Source organism: Mastomys coucha, unplaced genomic scaffold, assembly GCF_008632895.1.
Source record: "Mastomys coucha isolate ucsf_1 unplaced genomic scaffold, UCSF_Mcou_1 pScaffold4, whole genome shotgun sequence".
Taxonomy (NCBI): Eukaryota; Metazoa; Chordata; class Mammalia; order Rodentia; family Muridae; genus Mastomys; species Mastomys coucha.
Window position 1 is genome coordinate 1,619,909 of NW_022196910.1, and position 16,555 is coordinate 1,636,463.

The 16,555-nt window shown below is 56.0% G+C and overlaps 1 protein-coding gene across 1 annotated transcript; it reads left to right on the forward strand.

Moving 5' to 3' along the window:
* The first annotated feature begins 4,135 nt into the window (after positions 1 to 4,135).
* On the forward strand, positions 4,136 to 14,439 carry Klf16 (Kruppel like factor 16). Its single transcript, XM_031349914.1, has 2 exons — positions 4,136 to 4,775; positions 12,349 to 14,439. Exons 1-2 carry the CDS (start codon positions 4,322 to 4,324, stop codon positions 12,648 to 12,650), a joined length of 756 nt encoding a protein of 251 aa, XP_031205774.1. The 5' UTR covers positions 4,136 to 4,321; the 3' UTR covers positions 12,651 to 14,439.
* The last annotated feature ends 2,116 nt before the right edge of the window (positions 14,440 to 16,555 follow it).

The window sequence follows — 16,555 nt, forward strand, 5'->3', positions numbered from 1 at the left end:
TTTTTTTTTTTTGAGACAGGGTTTCTCTGTGTAGCCCGGCTTAGAACTCAGAAATCCACTTGCCTCTGCCTCCCAAGTGCTGGGATTAAAGGCGTGCGCCAAATTGTGACATTCTTAACTCGGAGTCTGCTCCTCTCTAGCCTCCTCTTTGCACAGGTTGCTTGGGTGCCCTTACTAGGCCCCTGTCTGTAGTCCCACTGCCTAGCTTGGATCTTCTGCTACCTGCTGCAGGTTTCCTTACCCCCAACACCCCCTTTTCTCATCCTGATGGATGCCCACTGCTCCCACACATTACCCTGAAATGCCAAACTGCAGGACTAGCTGAGTCTCCACTGTGACCTTGGTATACACAGGCCTAGAATGTACCCAGCAAGGAGGGGCAAGCCTCATTCTGAGCCAGTCATCCTACAGTGGGGGAGGGGGCTATCAATACTGAGGACACACTCAGGTACAGAGGACCCTATATCAAAACGCTAAACCAGTGTGTTCACCGGGTGGGGGGATGGTGGTGCTGGGCCACGACGACTTACGATAAGATGGCAAGGCTGTGTTTGAATACTTAGAAGAAAAGATGTGTTCTGTCCTCCCAACCTTCTCTACAAGCCCAGCTGGGGGTGACCACAAAGTCTGGTTTCCTGAGTGCTGGGGATGGAGCCCAGGAGGGAGAGCAGTCCTCTGTGAGACAGGGTCTTGCTCTATAATTCACTGATTTGGAACTTAGCTGAATGATGCCTCACCTGGGGCTGCTGGGGACAAAACTTGGGGCACAGGGAATGCGGAGGACTCCACCCACTCATCTATAGCCTGAATTTCTTATTTTCTTTTTTGGGGGGGACAAGGTCTCCCTCTGTCTCTGAGCCTGGCTGACTGACACTTACTATGTAGCTCAGGCCTCAAACCTCACCACTGCTGGAATGACAGCCATGAGCCAGCATGTCCACTATAGCGAGTTAAAAAGTAAAACAAGTGAGCATGGTGGTGCACGCCTTTAATCCCAGCACTTGGGAGGCTGAGGCAGGCGGATTTCTGAGTTTTTTTCGAGACAGGGTTTCTCTGTGTAGCCCTGGCTGTCCTGGAACTCACTCTGTAGACCAGGCTGGCCTCAATCTCAGAAATCCACCTGCCTCTGCCTCCCAAGTGTTGGCATTAAAGGTGTGTGCCACCACTGGCCAGAAAGAATAATCTTGATCTGATCTTCTTGCCTCCACTTCGGAGTGCTAGGAATAAAGGTGTGGATTACATGCCCAGATAATCAAAAACAAAAACACAATACATAGCTGGGTAGTGGTGGCACACGCTTTCAATCCCAGCACTTGGGAGGCTGAGGCAGGAGGATTTCTGAGTTTGAGGCCAGCCTGGTCTACAGAGTGAGTTCCAGGACAGCCAGGGCTACACAGAGAAACCCTGTCTCAAAAAACCAAAAAACAAAAAACAAAAAAACCAAAAAACAAAAAAAACCCACACAAAACATGGTCCCATGTAGCCTGGTCCAGTCTTCTGCTTGTGTTGGATGTTGCCCTGGTTCAAGCTAAATCCTAGGGTCATTGTCCCCAAGAAAAACATCCCTAGTGCCTGGATGGCTTCTGGAGTTTTGGTGTGTGTCTTCCTCAGCCACCATGGCTTGGGAGCAACAGTGACATGGGTCTGTAGTCTCTGACTCAAGTCTCTGTGACTGTCCCCAGGGGATAGGTCAAAACAGACACAAGGTAAGTCTCCGAGAATCCTCAGGTCTCTGGGATCTCTGACTTCTCTGAGACCTGAGTGCCTGCCAGCTGCTCTCTTAGGACCCCTGCACCTTAGCCCCATCCCTCAGATAGGAACTCAGAGCTCTCAACAGGGTCCTTAATAGTTCACCTTTCGGGGAATGGTGTGGTGGTCACATCTTTAATCCCAGCACGCGGGAAGGCAGAGGCAAGTGGATCTCTTGTGAGTTTAAGTCTAAAATAAATTCTAGGACAGCCAGAGCTGTGTCAAAAAACTGAAATTCATGTAGCCAAATATTGGGTAGTCATGGTAGCTCAGACCTGTCCCCCTAGTTCCCCTAGATCCTGTCTGAAAATAAAAACAAAAGACCAAACAGAACTGACCCGTGGGACTAGCAAGGACAAGCGCTTGAGCCCCAGGGGTACTATCACAGAGAAAATGACTTGCCAGTTCCTCCTTGTGGGAGTAGGCTGGTAGGCTGTATATTTTCCCAGAATCCTCAACAGGGTTCCAGACTCGACTGTACCATCTGTAAGGCTGGGCTACTGTTCCTTAGGTCCATCCTGGGTCAGGTCAGCAATAGGCTCCACATCGTGTCTGGGGCTTGAGGTATGAGGCTAATATGCACGGGGGCTGCTCCGTGCGATGGTAGGATTAGCTCACAGGCTTAAGCCCTTAGGACACAAATGAGCTCCAGGAATGGTTGGGACACGCTAAGTGGCACCACCTGGTGGTTGTACCCCCAAGCCTGCTTACACTATCGGGCTGTTAGTGGGCGGGGAATCATGAACCAATTCATCCTGACAAAAAAGAACTGCACATGGCTCCTCTCTTCAGGTGGTGGGAGGGAGGGCAACAGATCCCTTCAGAAAGCCACAGAAGCTGGGCCAGGACCGCATTAGTTCTGGTTTTTGGAGGGCAAGCAATGGGAAGAAGGGTGAGTGTGTCCTCATGAACAACATGGACTTGTGTAACCTGTCCATTTCTGTCCACCCAGATTGGCGCACAGGTCCCCCAGCGTATCCAACCTCTGCCGTTGAGGGCCACGGTGTCAACACAAAGTATAGTGGAGCCTAGGGAAACATGGCCAACTCGACGGCAGAGAACTGGAACCTGACCAAGTCAGTTTGAGGTGTGGTGGGAAGGTAGAGATGATGCCCAGACCTCGGCCACCGTTTAGCCTCTGCTGGGGAATAAACATGATGGAGCTGAGGCCGACAGACTGCTGTCTGCTGGGCTGCTTTGCCCCCTGGAGGCTGCGCAGGCCACTGCATGGCCTCCGCAACCCGGCGGGAGTTAGGAAGGGGCGGGAGCCTGGTCTCCTACTTCCGCGCAACCGGCGCCTGGGGCCTGGGGCCTGGGGCTTTTAGGGGACCATCATTTCACAACTTGGCCCATTATCTATGGAAGTTTCCAATCGCTCCATTACTTAGCCTCAGTTCCCCTGCCCCAGTCTCAAGAACCCAGCCGAGCAAGGGAAGAAACGCCCAGAACTCCGGTGTCCCTAGCTTCGCATAGATGACCGAGCCAGGCCTTTTCAGTGCAGCTCTGCTCACTTTTGCCATACCGGTTATCCACAGGCCTAATGATTCCCGAATCCCGCTGCGCAAAGACGAACTCTACAGACTCGATCAGCCAGGCAGGGTAGTGGGTGCCCTATGCTCTCAAGTTCCACCTCCGGGATATTTGGTTCCCAAGCTAAGAATGGCATTGGGTACCCAGATATGGGGAGCCGGGGTTGGTGGGTTATTGCCCTGTTCCAGAGCGAGGAAGGAGGGGGAGGGTCGCGCACGTGGCCCGGGGGCGGGGCAGCGCGCTTCCTCACCCCCACCCTGGCCACGTGCGGATCGCAACCCCCCACTCCCCGACACACTCCGCGGACAGGGGCGCGTCCCAGAGACTGAACATGAGGGGTGGGGGGGAGGGTTCCCGGCGACTGCGCACCCGGCACAGCGTGGTGGGCGCGCCGGGAAGGGGATGGAGCGCGCACCCGGAGGAGGCGTGGCGCGAACTGGGTAGGAGGCGGGGCATCCGAGGCTAGGGTGGGGTGTGTGGGCGTGTCGCGGGGGTGGGCGTAACTCTCGACGCGTTGGGAGGTGGCGATCCGGGAAGGGCACCAGCGGGGTTAGTGCGTGCCAGGCCGAGGGAACGGTTTCCCTCCCTTTGGCTTGTTCTTGCGTGGAGAAGGCACAATCCAGGGAAATAGGGGACCCTGGGTGCTCTGCTGGTACTCGAGGGTGTTGAAGTGGGGGAGGACCGGCAGCTGGCGGAGTGAGCTCCGCCCATCCGCGGTGGCCCGCGACTCTCCGGAGGACCGAGGGCGCGGCAGGAGGGGGCGTGACCGCGGTGGGGAGAGGGCGTGGCCACTGAGCCCCGAGGGGGCGTCCTCCAGGCGGGGCGGGCTGCGGCCGCCCCCGCGGGCTCCGGTGCGTCAGGGAGCGTCAGGCGGGGCGGGGCGGGACTGAGCGCGGGCGGCGGCGGCGCGCCGGGGCCTCCTCCTCCCTTCCCTCCTCCGCCTCCCGCACTCCAGCAGTCGCTGCCGGCCGGACGGGCGTAGGTCCCACCGCCTCCGCTTCTCTCCCGCCGCCTATCTCGCGGCTCCGCGTCCTTGCCCGGCATGTCGGCGGCCGTGGCGTGTGTGGATTACTTCGCCGCCGACGTGCTCATGGCCATCTCCTCCGGAGCCGTGGTGCATCGCGGACGACCCGGCCCCGAGGGCGCGGGCCCCACTGCCGGTCTGGATGTGCGCGCCACGCGCCGCGAGGCCACGCCGCCGGGGACCCCTGGGGCACCGCCACCGCCAGCCACCGCTCCGGGGCCCGGAGGCGCCACCGCTGCGCCCCACCTGCTGGCCGCCAGCATCCTGGCCGATCTGAGAGGCGGGCCGGTAGCCGCCACCGCAGCCAGCACCGCGGGGGGCACCTCTCCGGTCTCCTCCTCCTCGGCCGCTTCGTCTCCGTCTTCGGGCCGCGCCCCCGGCGCGGCCAAGAGCCACCGCTGTCCCTTCCATGGCTGCACCAAAGCCTATTACAAGTCTTCGCACCTCAAGTCACACCTGCGGACTCACACAGGTAAGCCCCTCGTTTTCTGCACCGGCGGGATGCGGGGAGTGCATTAGAGAGGTCTCGGGGACACCATTCCCCCATCTCATTTGGAACCCCGAAACTGCGTGGCGCGTGGGGGGCGGGGAGGGGGGCGCGCCCAGGCTTCAGCCGCCCGCCGGCCCGGAGGGCGGGGACGTGGTGGGTGGGGCGGGTGCGGGGAGGCGTGGCGGCCACGCGGTCCGGCGGCGCGCGGAGGGCGGCCCTGGTGGCCAAATCTCCCGCGACTGCAGGTTGTTCGGGATTCACTCGGGCGTTGGGTCCACTAGGCGACCTCATCTCCCTACTCCTTCATTTTCGTTTGGTGTTCCTGTCCTGTCTTTCTGCGCTCATGGTCTCGCGCTCGGTGGTCAGAACATCCGGTTCCGTAGTTCCTCGGCCCTCCCCCAGCCTCAGTTTCTTTATCTGTGAAGAGGGTTCCCGCCTCCGGGGTAGCAGTGCGGATTCCCTCCGAAGGGCAGCGAAGCCTCTAGCGCTGGGTTACATGGTAGCGTAGCGATGGTTGGGGGGTGGCTGCCCGGGACCTTTTTCTTTCCATTCTGTGTATTTGAACGTGGTGGAGCGAGGCCACTACCCGGTCCTGGAGTTGGGGCTTGAATCTTCAATCCAATGGGATTGAAATCCTCACCACAACTCTCCTCCCACGTCTTGGCCCACTCCACACACCTGTGATGGGTCTGGTCAAGGTCCAAGACGGGCAACGAAATTTGGCCACACAAGTGTTTCTGGGAAGCCCAATCTCTACGGATTGGATAGGGCAAACCTTTTGCTAGGTATTGGCCGATTCCCGTCCTGGGCACTCCAAGGGTCTGCCCTTGTTAGCTGGGAATATGCACTGGGATTTGAGAATCTACCCCTTTTAGCAGTGGTGTGTAATCAACAGCTCTGAGGCCTCCCTGGAATAGGGCCACCTGCCTGTTATTCTCCTAATTTACTTGCTTTTGGTCCACCATCTCCTGTCTATATAAAAGATAGAGGCTGCCTTACACATATAGTTGCTGTGGGCAACAAGGCACCCAAAGAGGGCTTGATGTGAGGGCTCCCATTGCGGTCAATCTGAGAGAGAGATTAGGACAGCCTCCATAGGTGTGTGGGTGGCCACAGGCATGTTCAGGGCAGGTTGCGGGGTGGAGGAGCCATCTTTGGATTCTACTGAGCCAGAAAGTGGGCATAGATGGTGCCTCCTCTCACTGTGTCTTGAGCTACTGGCCTTAGCCCCTGTGGTCTAGAGGCTGTCCCCACCTTGGTGCCCACATGCACGGGCAGCTCCATATCAGCTGTTCATACACATTTCTCTCTAAAGAATGTGTGAGGGGGGCACACAGGTAGCAAGGCTGTCTGTGTGTGTTTGTGGGAGGGCCATTTTCGGGGAGGGAGAGAGAGAATGGAGAAAGCTGTCTCTCTGCCACAGACTGGAATCCAGGGTGTCCTGGCTCACACCAAGTGACTTTGGCCTTGCAGTGATAGGAGCTGCTGAGCCAGGCAGGGACCCTGCCTTTCTGATTCAGACTGCCCCGCCCACACCTTCCAACCCAGCAGTCTTATACTGGGAGACAGTTCTGTTACTCGACTGTCAAAGGCTGCAAGCCACCCCTAAGCTGGGAGGGGTGACCTGGCATGCTAGAGAACCCGGGGCCTGGGAGCTAAGTCTGGGGTCTAGAGATGACTGACTGCAGGCAGTCCAGGAGGTGGGGTGTGGGGTTCCACTCTACACTGTATCCTGAATCATGCTTTGCCACCAGGGCACACGGGATACTGTGTCCCCAAACTCTCCTTATTAAAGCCATTTGTGGGATCAGGAGAGTCACATTGGATCTGGGCACCTTTATGTCATTTTGGGGGTGTCTGGGGACCACCTAACTTATATACTTACATCTTGCCATTTAGTTAGCTTTTTTTTGTTGTTTTTTTTTTTGTTTTGTTTTGTTTTTTGTTTTTTTGTTTTGTTTTTCAAGACAGGGTTTCTCTGTATAGCCCTGGCTGTCCTGGAACTCACTCTGTAGACCAGGCTGGCCTTGAACTCAGAAATCTGCCTACTTCTGCCTCCCAAGAGCTGGGATCAAAGGCGTGCACCACCACCGCCCAGTTTAGTTAGCTTAAAAATGACTGTAGTCCAGGCAATCCTGGGATTTGCTCTGTAGACCAGGAGAGCCTTGAACTCACAGACTGGCTTGCCTCTTTCTTGCCTGTCCAGTACCGGGACTAAAGGTGTGAGCCATCAGGCCTCATTTTTTGAGACATGTTCTCACTCTGCAGCCCAAACTAACTTTGAAACTCAAGGGAAATCCTCCTGTTTCAGCCTTCTGCCGAGGGCTAAAGAGACACAGCTGGCTTCCCCAGTCTCATCTCTGAGGAGAGGATTTGGCTACTTCACCCTCCAGTGAAGGTGGCATACTGCTGACTTAGGAAGCCTGTGTGGTCACACGCACCTCAGGGTCCATGGGACCCATCTCCAGTGCAGGCCTGGGATAGACCTGGCCCCCTCCAGAGCCATGCCCTAAGGCTGTGGACTAGGAAAAAAGAATCCTGTCTCTACTCACCCACTCATGCCTATCTAGGGCCTGGATCCGTTTAGTTCTCTGATGGAGGCATAGATAGCACAGAGTAGAGGTCACCTTGCAGCCCCATAATGTCCACCCCATTGTACTTGGGGGTGGGGGTTACAGGACACTCACAGCAAGGCCTACAGGAAGTAGGCAGAGCTTGGCACTCCAGTTGCCACAGCCTCTGCTTGGGTTGGGGAAGGACTTTAGAGACTGTGGGAGATGTTGACGTGGTTACTATGGATACCGAGAGAGCTAGCCTTGGGGCGGGGGTGGGAGGAGAGGCTGGCTCCTGTTCTGCTTGCCAAGCCCCCTCCATCTCTGGCATCTTCTTTCCCTGGGCCTCGGATGGAGGGGCGGTCCTTGATCTGGTCCCCTGAGATAGAACCCCAACCTGGGAGAGGCCTGGACATTCATCCAGGCGGGATCTCACCCCTTTAGAACCAGGTTCTTCTCAGTAAGTTGTTCTGGGCCCTGCAGGGTAGCCTCTGCAATCCACGATTCCATGGGCTTCCACAGTGCCCAGGATCTCCTGGAGGGCTTCAGGCTCATCTCCACATATCCAAAAAAGCTGTTTACTTAAGTCTGAGAAACATTGGTGTCTGGGCCAGGGTGATGATGGCTCAGTTGGGTAAGACTGCCAAGAAAGATCCATCCCAGAGACCAGCACAGTGGAAGGAGAGTCCCCACTGTCACCAGCAGGGCTTCCACATGCACCTGACATGCATGTTCCTGCACAAACAATGATGTACAAACAAAAGTTAGAGGTTTGAAGAAATGCTAGTATCTGTGGTCACCAGGACAGTGCAGGGTCTTTGTGGGCATCCTGCCCCCCACTAACCATGAAGTGGGAAGGTGGGGAAGACAGATTTGCTAAGGCTTCTGTAGCTGGGTGGGGCCAGGAACAGTGTGTGGCTGGAGAGAGAATAGGAAGCTGGCCCTAGGGTCGGGATTTTGAAGGCTACTGAAGTGTCTCCTTTAATCTCAAGGGTGGGGGTGTCTCAGAGGCCAGCTTGGCTTTATCAGGAAATCTCTTTATGGCGGAGGGATTAGGGTGGGAGAGGAGTTGAGGATGAGGTGATGCCTGAAGGGGGTGGGGTACAGAGAAGGCTATGGCCACCTCCAGTGTTCTGATCAGTCCAAAATAATGGTTCTTGTTTTTTTGAAGATGCTTCCAGGAGGAGAGACAGATGGGGAAACTGAGGCTGGGATGGGAAGGAGACTGGTCATCCACAGGCAGAGGGGCAAGATTCCTCAATGGGATTTGGAGCCCTCTAGAAAAGAGGAGTGGGTCAAGCCCTATGGGGTTGAGGTGGCCTTTGGGGACTGCTACCACCCTATCAACTCAGCTCTTCCCTATAGTTCACAACAACTGGGGCTAGCTGTATGCTCTCCAGCTGGTGGGGGCCCCCAACATTGCTGGAGGTGATAGCCACACCCCCACCTAGGCTTCTGATAAAAGCAACCAGATGGGCTGGCAGTTGGCAGATGATACCAACCAGAGGACTGGCCACCCTTTGGAGGGGTGGGTTGGTGTCTCCCAGGGAGTCCTTATTGCCTGTCTCAAGAGCTCCTGACAGTGATCAGGCAGCCTGGCCCGCTGGGAAGGAGCAGTACTGGGTCCTGCTCTAATTCATGAACTTTTGATTTGAGACAGTTTGGGACCTAAAATGTAGACTAGGTTGACCTTAGGGTTTCTCTCTGTAGTCCTGGCTATTTTGGAACTCTCTAGACCAGGCAGGTCTCAGACTCAGAGATCTGCCTGCCTCTGCCTCCCAAGTGCTGGGATTTAAAGGCGTACAGCATCACCACCTGGCTTAAAATATTTTGATTTACTGTGTGCTTGTGTGTATGGACGTGTGTGTACTGTGGCGCACATGTAAAGGCTAGGGGGGCAGTTTGGCAAGGTGGTTCTCCTCTATTATGTGGGTCCTGAGGATCTGCCTCCCGTCAGGGTTAAGGTGGGCCTGGTAGCAGGAGGCCCCCTCTTGGCATCTCAGAATCTGAGGGCAGCGAGACTGCCTTCCTGGTTCATGCCCCTTCATCCAGGCCTGCGGACTTTCCCACAGGCGAGTGTGAAGCACCGGCTGCATGTCAGACTCATGCTATGAAGTTTCAGGAACCAAGTTGGGAGCTCAGCACCTGGTCTCAGCTCACAGTTAGGCGTCGGGGAGGGGAATATGTCATACTGAGTGACCACTAACAGAGCCAGAGGTGATGCCCATCAGGGAAGCAGTAATGGGCTGCCACAGAGCCAAGGTTTGGACTTTATCAATGACTGCCAGCCAAGGTGGAGGTCTGGCAAGCCCTATACAGCTGCTGGGCTTAAGCACCACAACAGGCCTCCCCCTGAGGAGTTTAGACCCAGGTAGAGTCAGGCGTGGCCTGATGGAAACTGCACCTTCAGGTCCCCCTCTGATGGCCACTCCTCTCCTGGAGCAAGTTTACAGGATGTCACAACCTGCATGTGTTAGAAGCTGCAAAGTACCTGAGGCTCTCCCTAGCAGAGTCGTCCCCAGCTCGCCCTGGCCTTTCCTGAGTCAGAGGGTCAAGTCCACAGCCACGCCCACAGGGCCCTTCTAGCATAGTCCCCACCCACCTAATCCTCCTCCTTGCCGTCAGGTCGCCTGGAGCTGTGGTAAGACTGGGGACTCCTGCAGCTTGGTTTTTCAAACACTCCCTCACCAGCAGCACCCCGCACCCCTCCCCTCTAGTCTGGGTAGATTGTGATATTGTAGCACATCCAGGCCAGGCTTTTGGTATCTGTGCACCCAGTGTTGTGGGGGTGGGGTTTGGTGAACGTGGCGTGCCACCACCGGTGTGCACACGTGCGCTTCCCAACCCCCAAGTGTGGGGCGGGGACTGGCAGGCTCCCAGCACAGCAAGGCGACCCTGGCCCGGGGCCTCTGTTTCCCCTGTGGCGGGAGCTAGGACCACGTGAGCAAGGCCCGTTGGGCTGCCTAAGTCACCGCCAGTCGCCACCGCCAGTCGCCACCGCCACGCTACGTGCAGCAGCTGCGTTCCCAGCGGGCCAGTCACCTCCACTGCAACCTGCTCCTGACAAAGTGGAACTAGGGGGCTAGAGGCGGGGACCAGCTCCGCAGGGAGGCTCCGAAAGGGGAAGTAAGCTGATTGAATGCTAGAGGGGTGTCCCCTTTCCTCTTACTCCCCTCCCCCCGTCCCCCATCCTCTGTCCGCAAAATGGCGACAGGGTTGCCTGTCCTCCTCATATGGACACAGTCCTGTCACCCGGTGGCTTGTTCCAAAGCTAGGACCCTAGCCTTATGACCAAGCACCCCTCCCCCCAGATTGAGCCCTTTGAGCTCTGTGGTGGGGAGGAGTACTTTCTGGGGCTCTTTGGAGCGCTGACAAGTATTCTTACTGGACCTGGTACTTTGGATCATTTAGGGGGACACTTCAGAAATGACAAGGGCAGCCTTCTGGTCCCTTTTCCCTCTCTTAGCTGTCTAGGATTGTAACCTGTGGGCCCGTGGGTTGCCTGGATGCCATACAAAATTGGCACATGGGTATCCCAGAGGCAGTTTCCTGCATTTTGCGCCTCCATGGCGAGGGGCCCTTGGGTGTGGCTTGCTGGGGGCCAGGATGGAGATAATTTTCATCTGCCTGCTTCCTGGGCGGTGATGGCTGATGCCCTGCCTAGCGTCCACTTTCCCTCCCCTTCCCTCAGTTCTTCTCTCCTGGGATCCCCTGAGCTGTGTAGAGCTCAAGTCACCAAGTCATCCCAGCCTTCAGTGTAGTATAGTATCAGTTCCCCTTCCTGGTTGCCTCTAAACTTCCTCTCCTCACTTCCATGAGTCCTGTCTGGAGGACCCCTTGGCCATTTTCTGAGGGACATGAGTCTTTGAGAGTACCTGTTCTCCAGTGGATTAGTCTGGAGACCAAACAAGGTGACCTCATACTGGTCCTATCATGGCTTCCAGAGCTTAGGCCTTCGGGTCACTAGTGGCCTGGTTCTGCCTACAACCTCCTCGGACTCTGTCACAAGCAGAATTGTACGAGGGCTTTCCGGTCCACACTGTGTGCACACACCATCCTACCAGGTTTTTGGATACATCGTGCATATAGGCCTTCCTCTCCAGACCTGGAGCCTAGAGCCATCCACATCAGGTCCGAGGCACTGGGGTCCTGTTGGCCACTTCTTGCTCCTTGGAGGCCCATCTGGGAAGATGTTAACCACGAGATGAGGCCTGGGATCAGAGAGCTTGGTTGGGCTGGCGGGACCTGAGTGAGGCCAATAGGACGGTGGGAGTGGTTTTGTGGAGGAAGTTGCCTAGTGTAGGCCCGCCCCTGCCCAAGTATCAATTGCTGCGTGACTGGCTCTACCCCTGAGGCCACGCCCCTAGGCGCTCCGCCCTCCCCCTCAGGAGTTGAATTTAAGCTAAGTTTGGGGTTGCTGCCTGACCTTCCTTACCTCTGTAGAGTATGAGATTGCAAAGCTTGCAGACCCCCAGCTTGCAGACCCACGGGCTGAAACTAGCTTGGTCTTGATGATTCAAAATTGCCGTTGGCCCAGGGTGTTGGGGAAGGACCTGGAGAAACGCCTCCTTTCAATGCATTTTGGACCCTATTGGGGACTGGGACATCTGAGGACCTGTTAGGTTGGGCAGAAGTCGACAGGGTGGTGTCAAAAAAGATACAGGCTAGCCAGGGACATGGTGGCCCAGTGCTTGGGAGGCTGAAGCAAGATTGCCCAGTTCTAGGCTAGCTGGGGTAGCTAGCAAGACCCCACCTTCACAGACCTTTAGGACTGGCTGGGAATGTTGCTTGGTGGGCAGAATACTCCCCAAGCAGGCCCTGGGTTCTGAATACAAGCCAGGTTCCGTGGCCCATGCCTGTCATTCTAGTGAAGGAGATGGAAGCAAGGTGACATGGAGTGTTGATTAGGGCCACTTCTGTGGCTGAACTTCTGCAGCCTTGGGGTTTGTAGGAAATCCGCCCCCCTGCCCTTGCTCACTGACCATGGTCTTTTTCTTGTCCAGGTGAGCGGCCCTTTGCCTGTGACTGGCCTGGCTGTGACAAGAAGTTCGCCCGATCTGATGAGCTGGCCCGCCACCACCGGACGCACACAGGCGAGAAGCGGTTCCCCTGCCCCCTGTGTACCAAGCGTTTCACCCGCAGCGACCACCTGACCAAGCACGCCCGGCGACATCCTGGCTTCCGCCCGGAACTACTGCGACGACCTGGTGCCCGCAGCGTCTCGCCCAGCGACTCGCTGCCCTGCAGCCTGGCTGGCAGCCCCACACCTAGCCCTGTCCCCAGCCCAGCTCCTGCTGGCTTGTAGAGCCCTGGTCTGTCCACCCTGAGTGGCTTGCTTGCCAGGCCTCAGCAGGGATTTCCATCAAGGGACACATCTGTCCTCTGGAGAGCCTGTGTCCTGGAGTTCCCGCCCACCTCAAGAAGGCAACAAGGGGACTGAGAATGGACTTGGGTCACCTGGGGGGCCTGGGAGGTGGCCTCAGGTTCTGTCTGTAAATAGCCATGGTTAACTGTCCTGTCTCCTCTGCAGGGACCTCAAAATGGGCAGTTGGCAGATCCTTCCTGTCCCTTCTGCCACCCTCTGCTTTCCCTCCTGGGTGGTGCTGGGCATGAAGCCCGTCCCCACTCCTTGTCTTCAGCCCCCTAGTCACCCCTCCAGGTTGGGGCACAGGTATACAGAGCCATAGGTGACTGGGGCTTCCCATGGGCCCCAACCTGTCCCCACTCCACTGAAAGCCATTGGCGGAAGTTCAGGGAAATGGGGGGGGTGCAGCCTGGCTGACCCCCTTCCATGGGTACTCAAATCTCAGGTGTCCATAGGTTCTGCCCTCAATAAGGGCCCCCCCCCACTCCTAGCCCCAGGGGTACAGGAGGCACCACAGTTTTCAGAGAACTTAGGGCTGTGGGGTGCAGGTGGGGCATGTGGAGGACCCCTCAGAGCATTGCCGCTCACTTTGGGTGTGGTGCTGGGTTGATGGGAAAGAAATTATTTATTGTTCTCTCTGACTGCTGGCATGGGGGGCCTGGCTCCCCCTATCTAGGTGTGCATATGTGTGAGAGAGACAGTGGGTGTCTGGTGCCTGGGGCTTAGCCTCCCTACTCCCACTGGTTTAGGGTCCCTGAGTTTGGCCTTTGTGGCATTGCGTCTCAGACAATCTATAGGACCCCTGCAGCCATCAGGCTACAGATACAGGGCTCTGGCCTGCCCGTCATGTGCTCCACACTCTCGGGTGTCTGCAGAGGGTGGCCTTGGACTCCAGCATTGGGAATGGGGTGTTCACCTCCTGGACCTTCTGGGGTAGCTCGGGGTTTTTTTGCACAGGATAGACTTATTTTTTCAGGCTCGAGTTCCATGTTCCAGTGGGGTCCCCTTGTGTGGCCACCATCCTCAGGGGTGTGAGTTGGGGGAGGTCTCCGGAGAGTCTCCAGTAGGGTCCTTTCCTACTGCAGGCTGGATTTCCTTTCTAGAAAGGCAATTAGGGACAGCCCCACACACACCACGGAGTCGGGGACACGGAGAAGGTCGAGGTGCCCTGTGTTGACTGTTGGAGGTTCCAGGACCTTCCATCATTCGATGAGGGAGGCTCTGGTAATGCCACCTTTTCTTGAGCCTACATGGAGGGAGGTCACCCTTCTGGAGCTGGGCTAAAGGCCCTGGGCCAGCTCCCCTCCCGGTACTTCCACTTGCCCCTTCTCTTTGGCCACAGAAATGAGATGCCTTAGTTTGCTGATGGGGGGTGGGGGGGCGGGCTAGGGCCAGATTCTTTTTGTGTCTTTTGGATGTATCTTGCTTCATCCCAGCTCCTGCTGGTCTCCTGTCCTTCCTGTAAACAGGGGGGAAGGTCAGAGGTCCGTGGGAGTTAACTCCATAAGCAACCTGAGCTTTTCGTGATGTCCTCCCCTTCCCCCCTAACTTCTGGTTCTGATTGATAACTGGGACTTGGGTCTAACCATTGTAGGGTGATGTCTGCAGGGCAGGCAGGACAAGGGTCCTAAGGGATTTATTTGTTCTTTCTGTAGGGGGCACCTCTCCTCCATTCCGCTTGGCCTCTCACCCATGTATTTAAATTAAAGAAGCCCTTTTTTAAAACCTGCCCTCGAGTCCGTCTGGTTGGTTCCCATGGCCCTCAAGGTCCCCAGCTGCATCCTGGGGAAACTGAGGCACTCCGCCGATATACTCCAGCTGTGCTAGGACCCGTTGAGGCCTTTAGGGGGTGGGGGGCTGCCTACAGTAGCATGCACAATTCAGTCACCCACGCCTGGCACAGCTGCACACCCGCCCGCCCCGTTACCCAGCAACCAGAGCTTGGTGACAGGGCGCCTGGGGGCGTCCGCTTCCCGCCCCCTTCTGGAGCCAGCAGGGGAGGTGGGGGTGGGGACAGACCCCTAGAGCTGCACATAGTGGAGCTCTAGTCAAAAGGTGCCTTAGGACCTCCCCCATCACGCAAGCCATCCTTGTTATGTCCTCTCATCCTGCACAAGTTGAATGCCTACTGCATACCCTTTTGGAATTAGGTTGGTACAGAATAAGGGGTGTGAGCGGGGATTTAAGAGGCTGAGAGCTTTTAGGAACCAATGAGACTTTAAATCCCTGTTTGAGAAAAAGACATCAGATCCCAGAGGTCTACGGAGCTCTGGGACCTGGAACCGGGGTAGGGTGGAGCTGAGCCGCCCCATTGCACCTGCTGTGCCAGAGGAGGTGCCGTGCCCCACCTAGTGGCCAACTCTAGTATTGCGAGTATGTTAGCTCAGGGCGGCCCCTCCCCTGGCGTAGCCTTCCAACCTGCAGGGGCTCTACATGGGCTCCTCCTCCTGGAGCGCTTGGGTGGGGTGAACCCACAGCCTTTGTGCTATTCATACCATCCTGCTTAGGTATCCATGAGCCCTGTGGCTTCTCCATCTCCTTCACGGTTCTCTGACCGACTTTGGGGTCCTCGATACTTCCCATCACATTTTAGCTTCCTCACGGGACCAAAAAACATCATCCATGTGTGGCCACTTGAATCTCCATCTGCAACCCCCTCAAGAAGAGGACACCACGGAAAAGCTCAGGTAGCTTATGGAGTTAACTCCCACGGGCCTCAGACCTTTCCCCCTGTTTACAGGAAGGACAGGAGACCAGCAGGAGCTGGGATGAAGCAAGATACATCCAAAAGACACAAAAAGAATCCCCAGGGCCGCCTTTGGATGCCTCTGTTTGCTCCATCTCTGTGCCCTGCCATGGTGTCCCCATGCCTTGTCACAATGTAGTCCTTGTACCATTCAGAGTCTCTCTGTAGTTTCGTGCTGCGCAGTTGAATGGTGAAAGCTTGTTTAGCATATATGCGGCCCTCAGTTCCAACAGCAGCACCGCAAATGCGGTTAGCTCTGCAGAACTCTGTGCCTCTAGTAATTTTTAAAAGCTTTCGATGGTGCTAGGGATGAAATCCAGAACTTTGCGTATACTAGAGAGGGTATCAACCATTGGCCATGCATCCAGCTCCTCACAGATTGATTCTAGAACGAGCTGCACCCTCTGACCATGCCCCAAGCCCCTTGCTGGGGGATTCTGGGCCAGCATCCACCACTAGATGCCCCCAACTACATCCTCTGCTTTTTTCTGCATTATCGCCACTGACTAATTCCAGAACATTCTTTTATGCCAAAATAAGCCCTTACTCCATGAGCTATCATCACCCCTTCCCAGCCACCCTTCTTAAGTCTGCACCCCAAGTTCTGGACGTTTTCTGTAGCGTCCCCTACTTTTTTTGGTCTTTTGTGTCTGGTTCTCTCACCGAACATCAAGTTTTCAAGATCCCTCTAAACCAGTAGTCTCTACTCCTTTGGAAGCCCAACAACCCTTTCACAGGGGTAGCCTAAGACCATGGTAAAACAGATCTATATTAAGATTCATAACGGTAGCCGGGCAGTGGTGGCACATGCTTTTAATCCCAGCATTTAGAAGGCAGGGGCAGGTGGATTTCTGAGTTCAAGGCCAGCCTGGTCTACAGAGTGAGTTCCAGGACAGCCAGAGCTAAACAGAGAAACCCTGTCTCGAAAAACAAAACAAAACAAAACAAAAATTCATAACAGTAAATACTGTTATGAAGTAGCAATGAAATAATTTGATGGCTAGGGTCACCACATGAGGAACTACATGTATTAAAGGGACACAGCAGTAGGGGGTGTTGACAACCAGTCTATACTGTCATGTGTCACAGCCGTTCTTCA

Coding starts and splice junctions, on each gene's coding strand:
- Klf16 (XM_031349914.1), top strand. CDS start 4,322: ATGTCGGCGGCCGTGGCGTGTGTGGATTACTTCGCCGCCGACGTGCTC. Junction 4,776..12,348: donor ACACCTGCGGACTCACACAG/GTAAGCCCCTCG, acceptor TTTCTTGTCCAG/GTGAGCGGCCCTTTGCCTGT.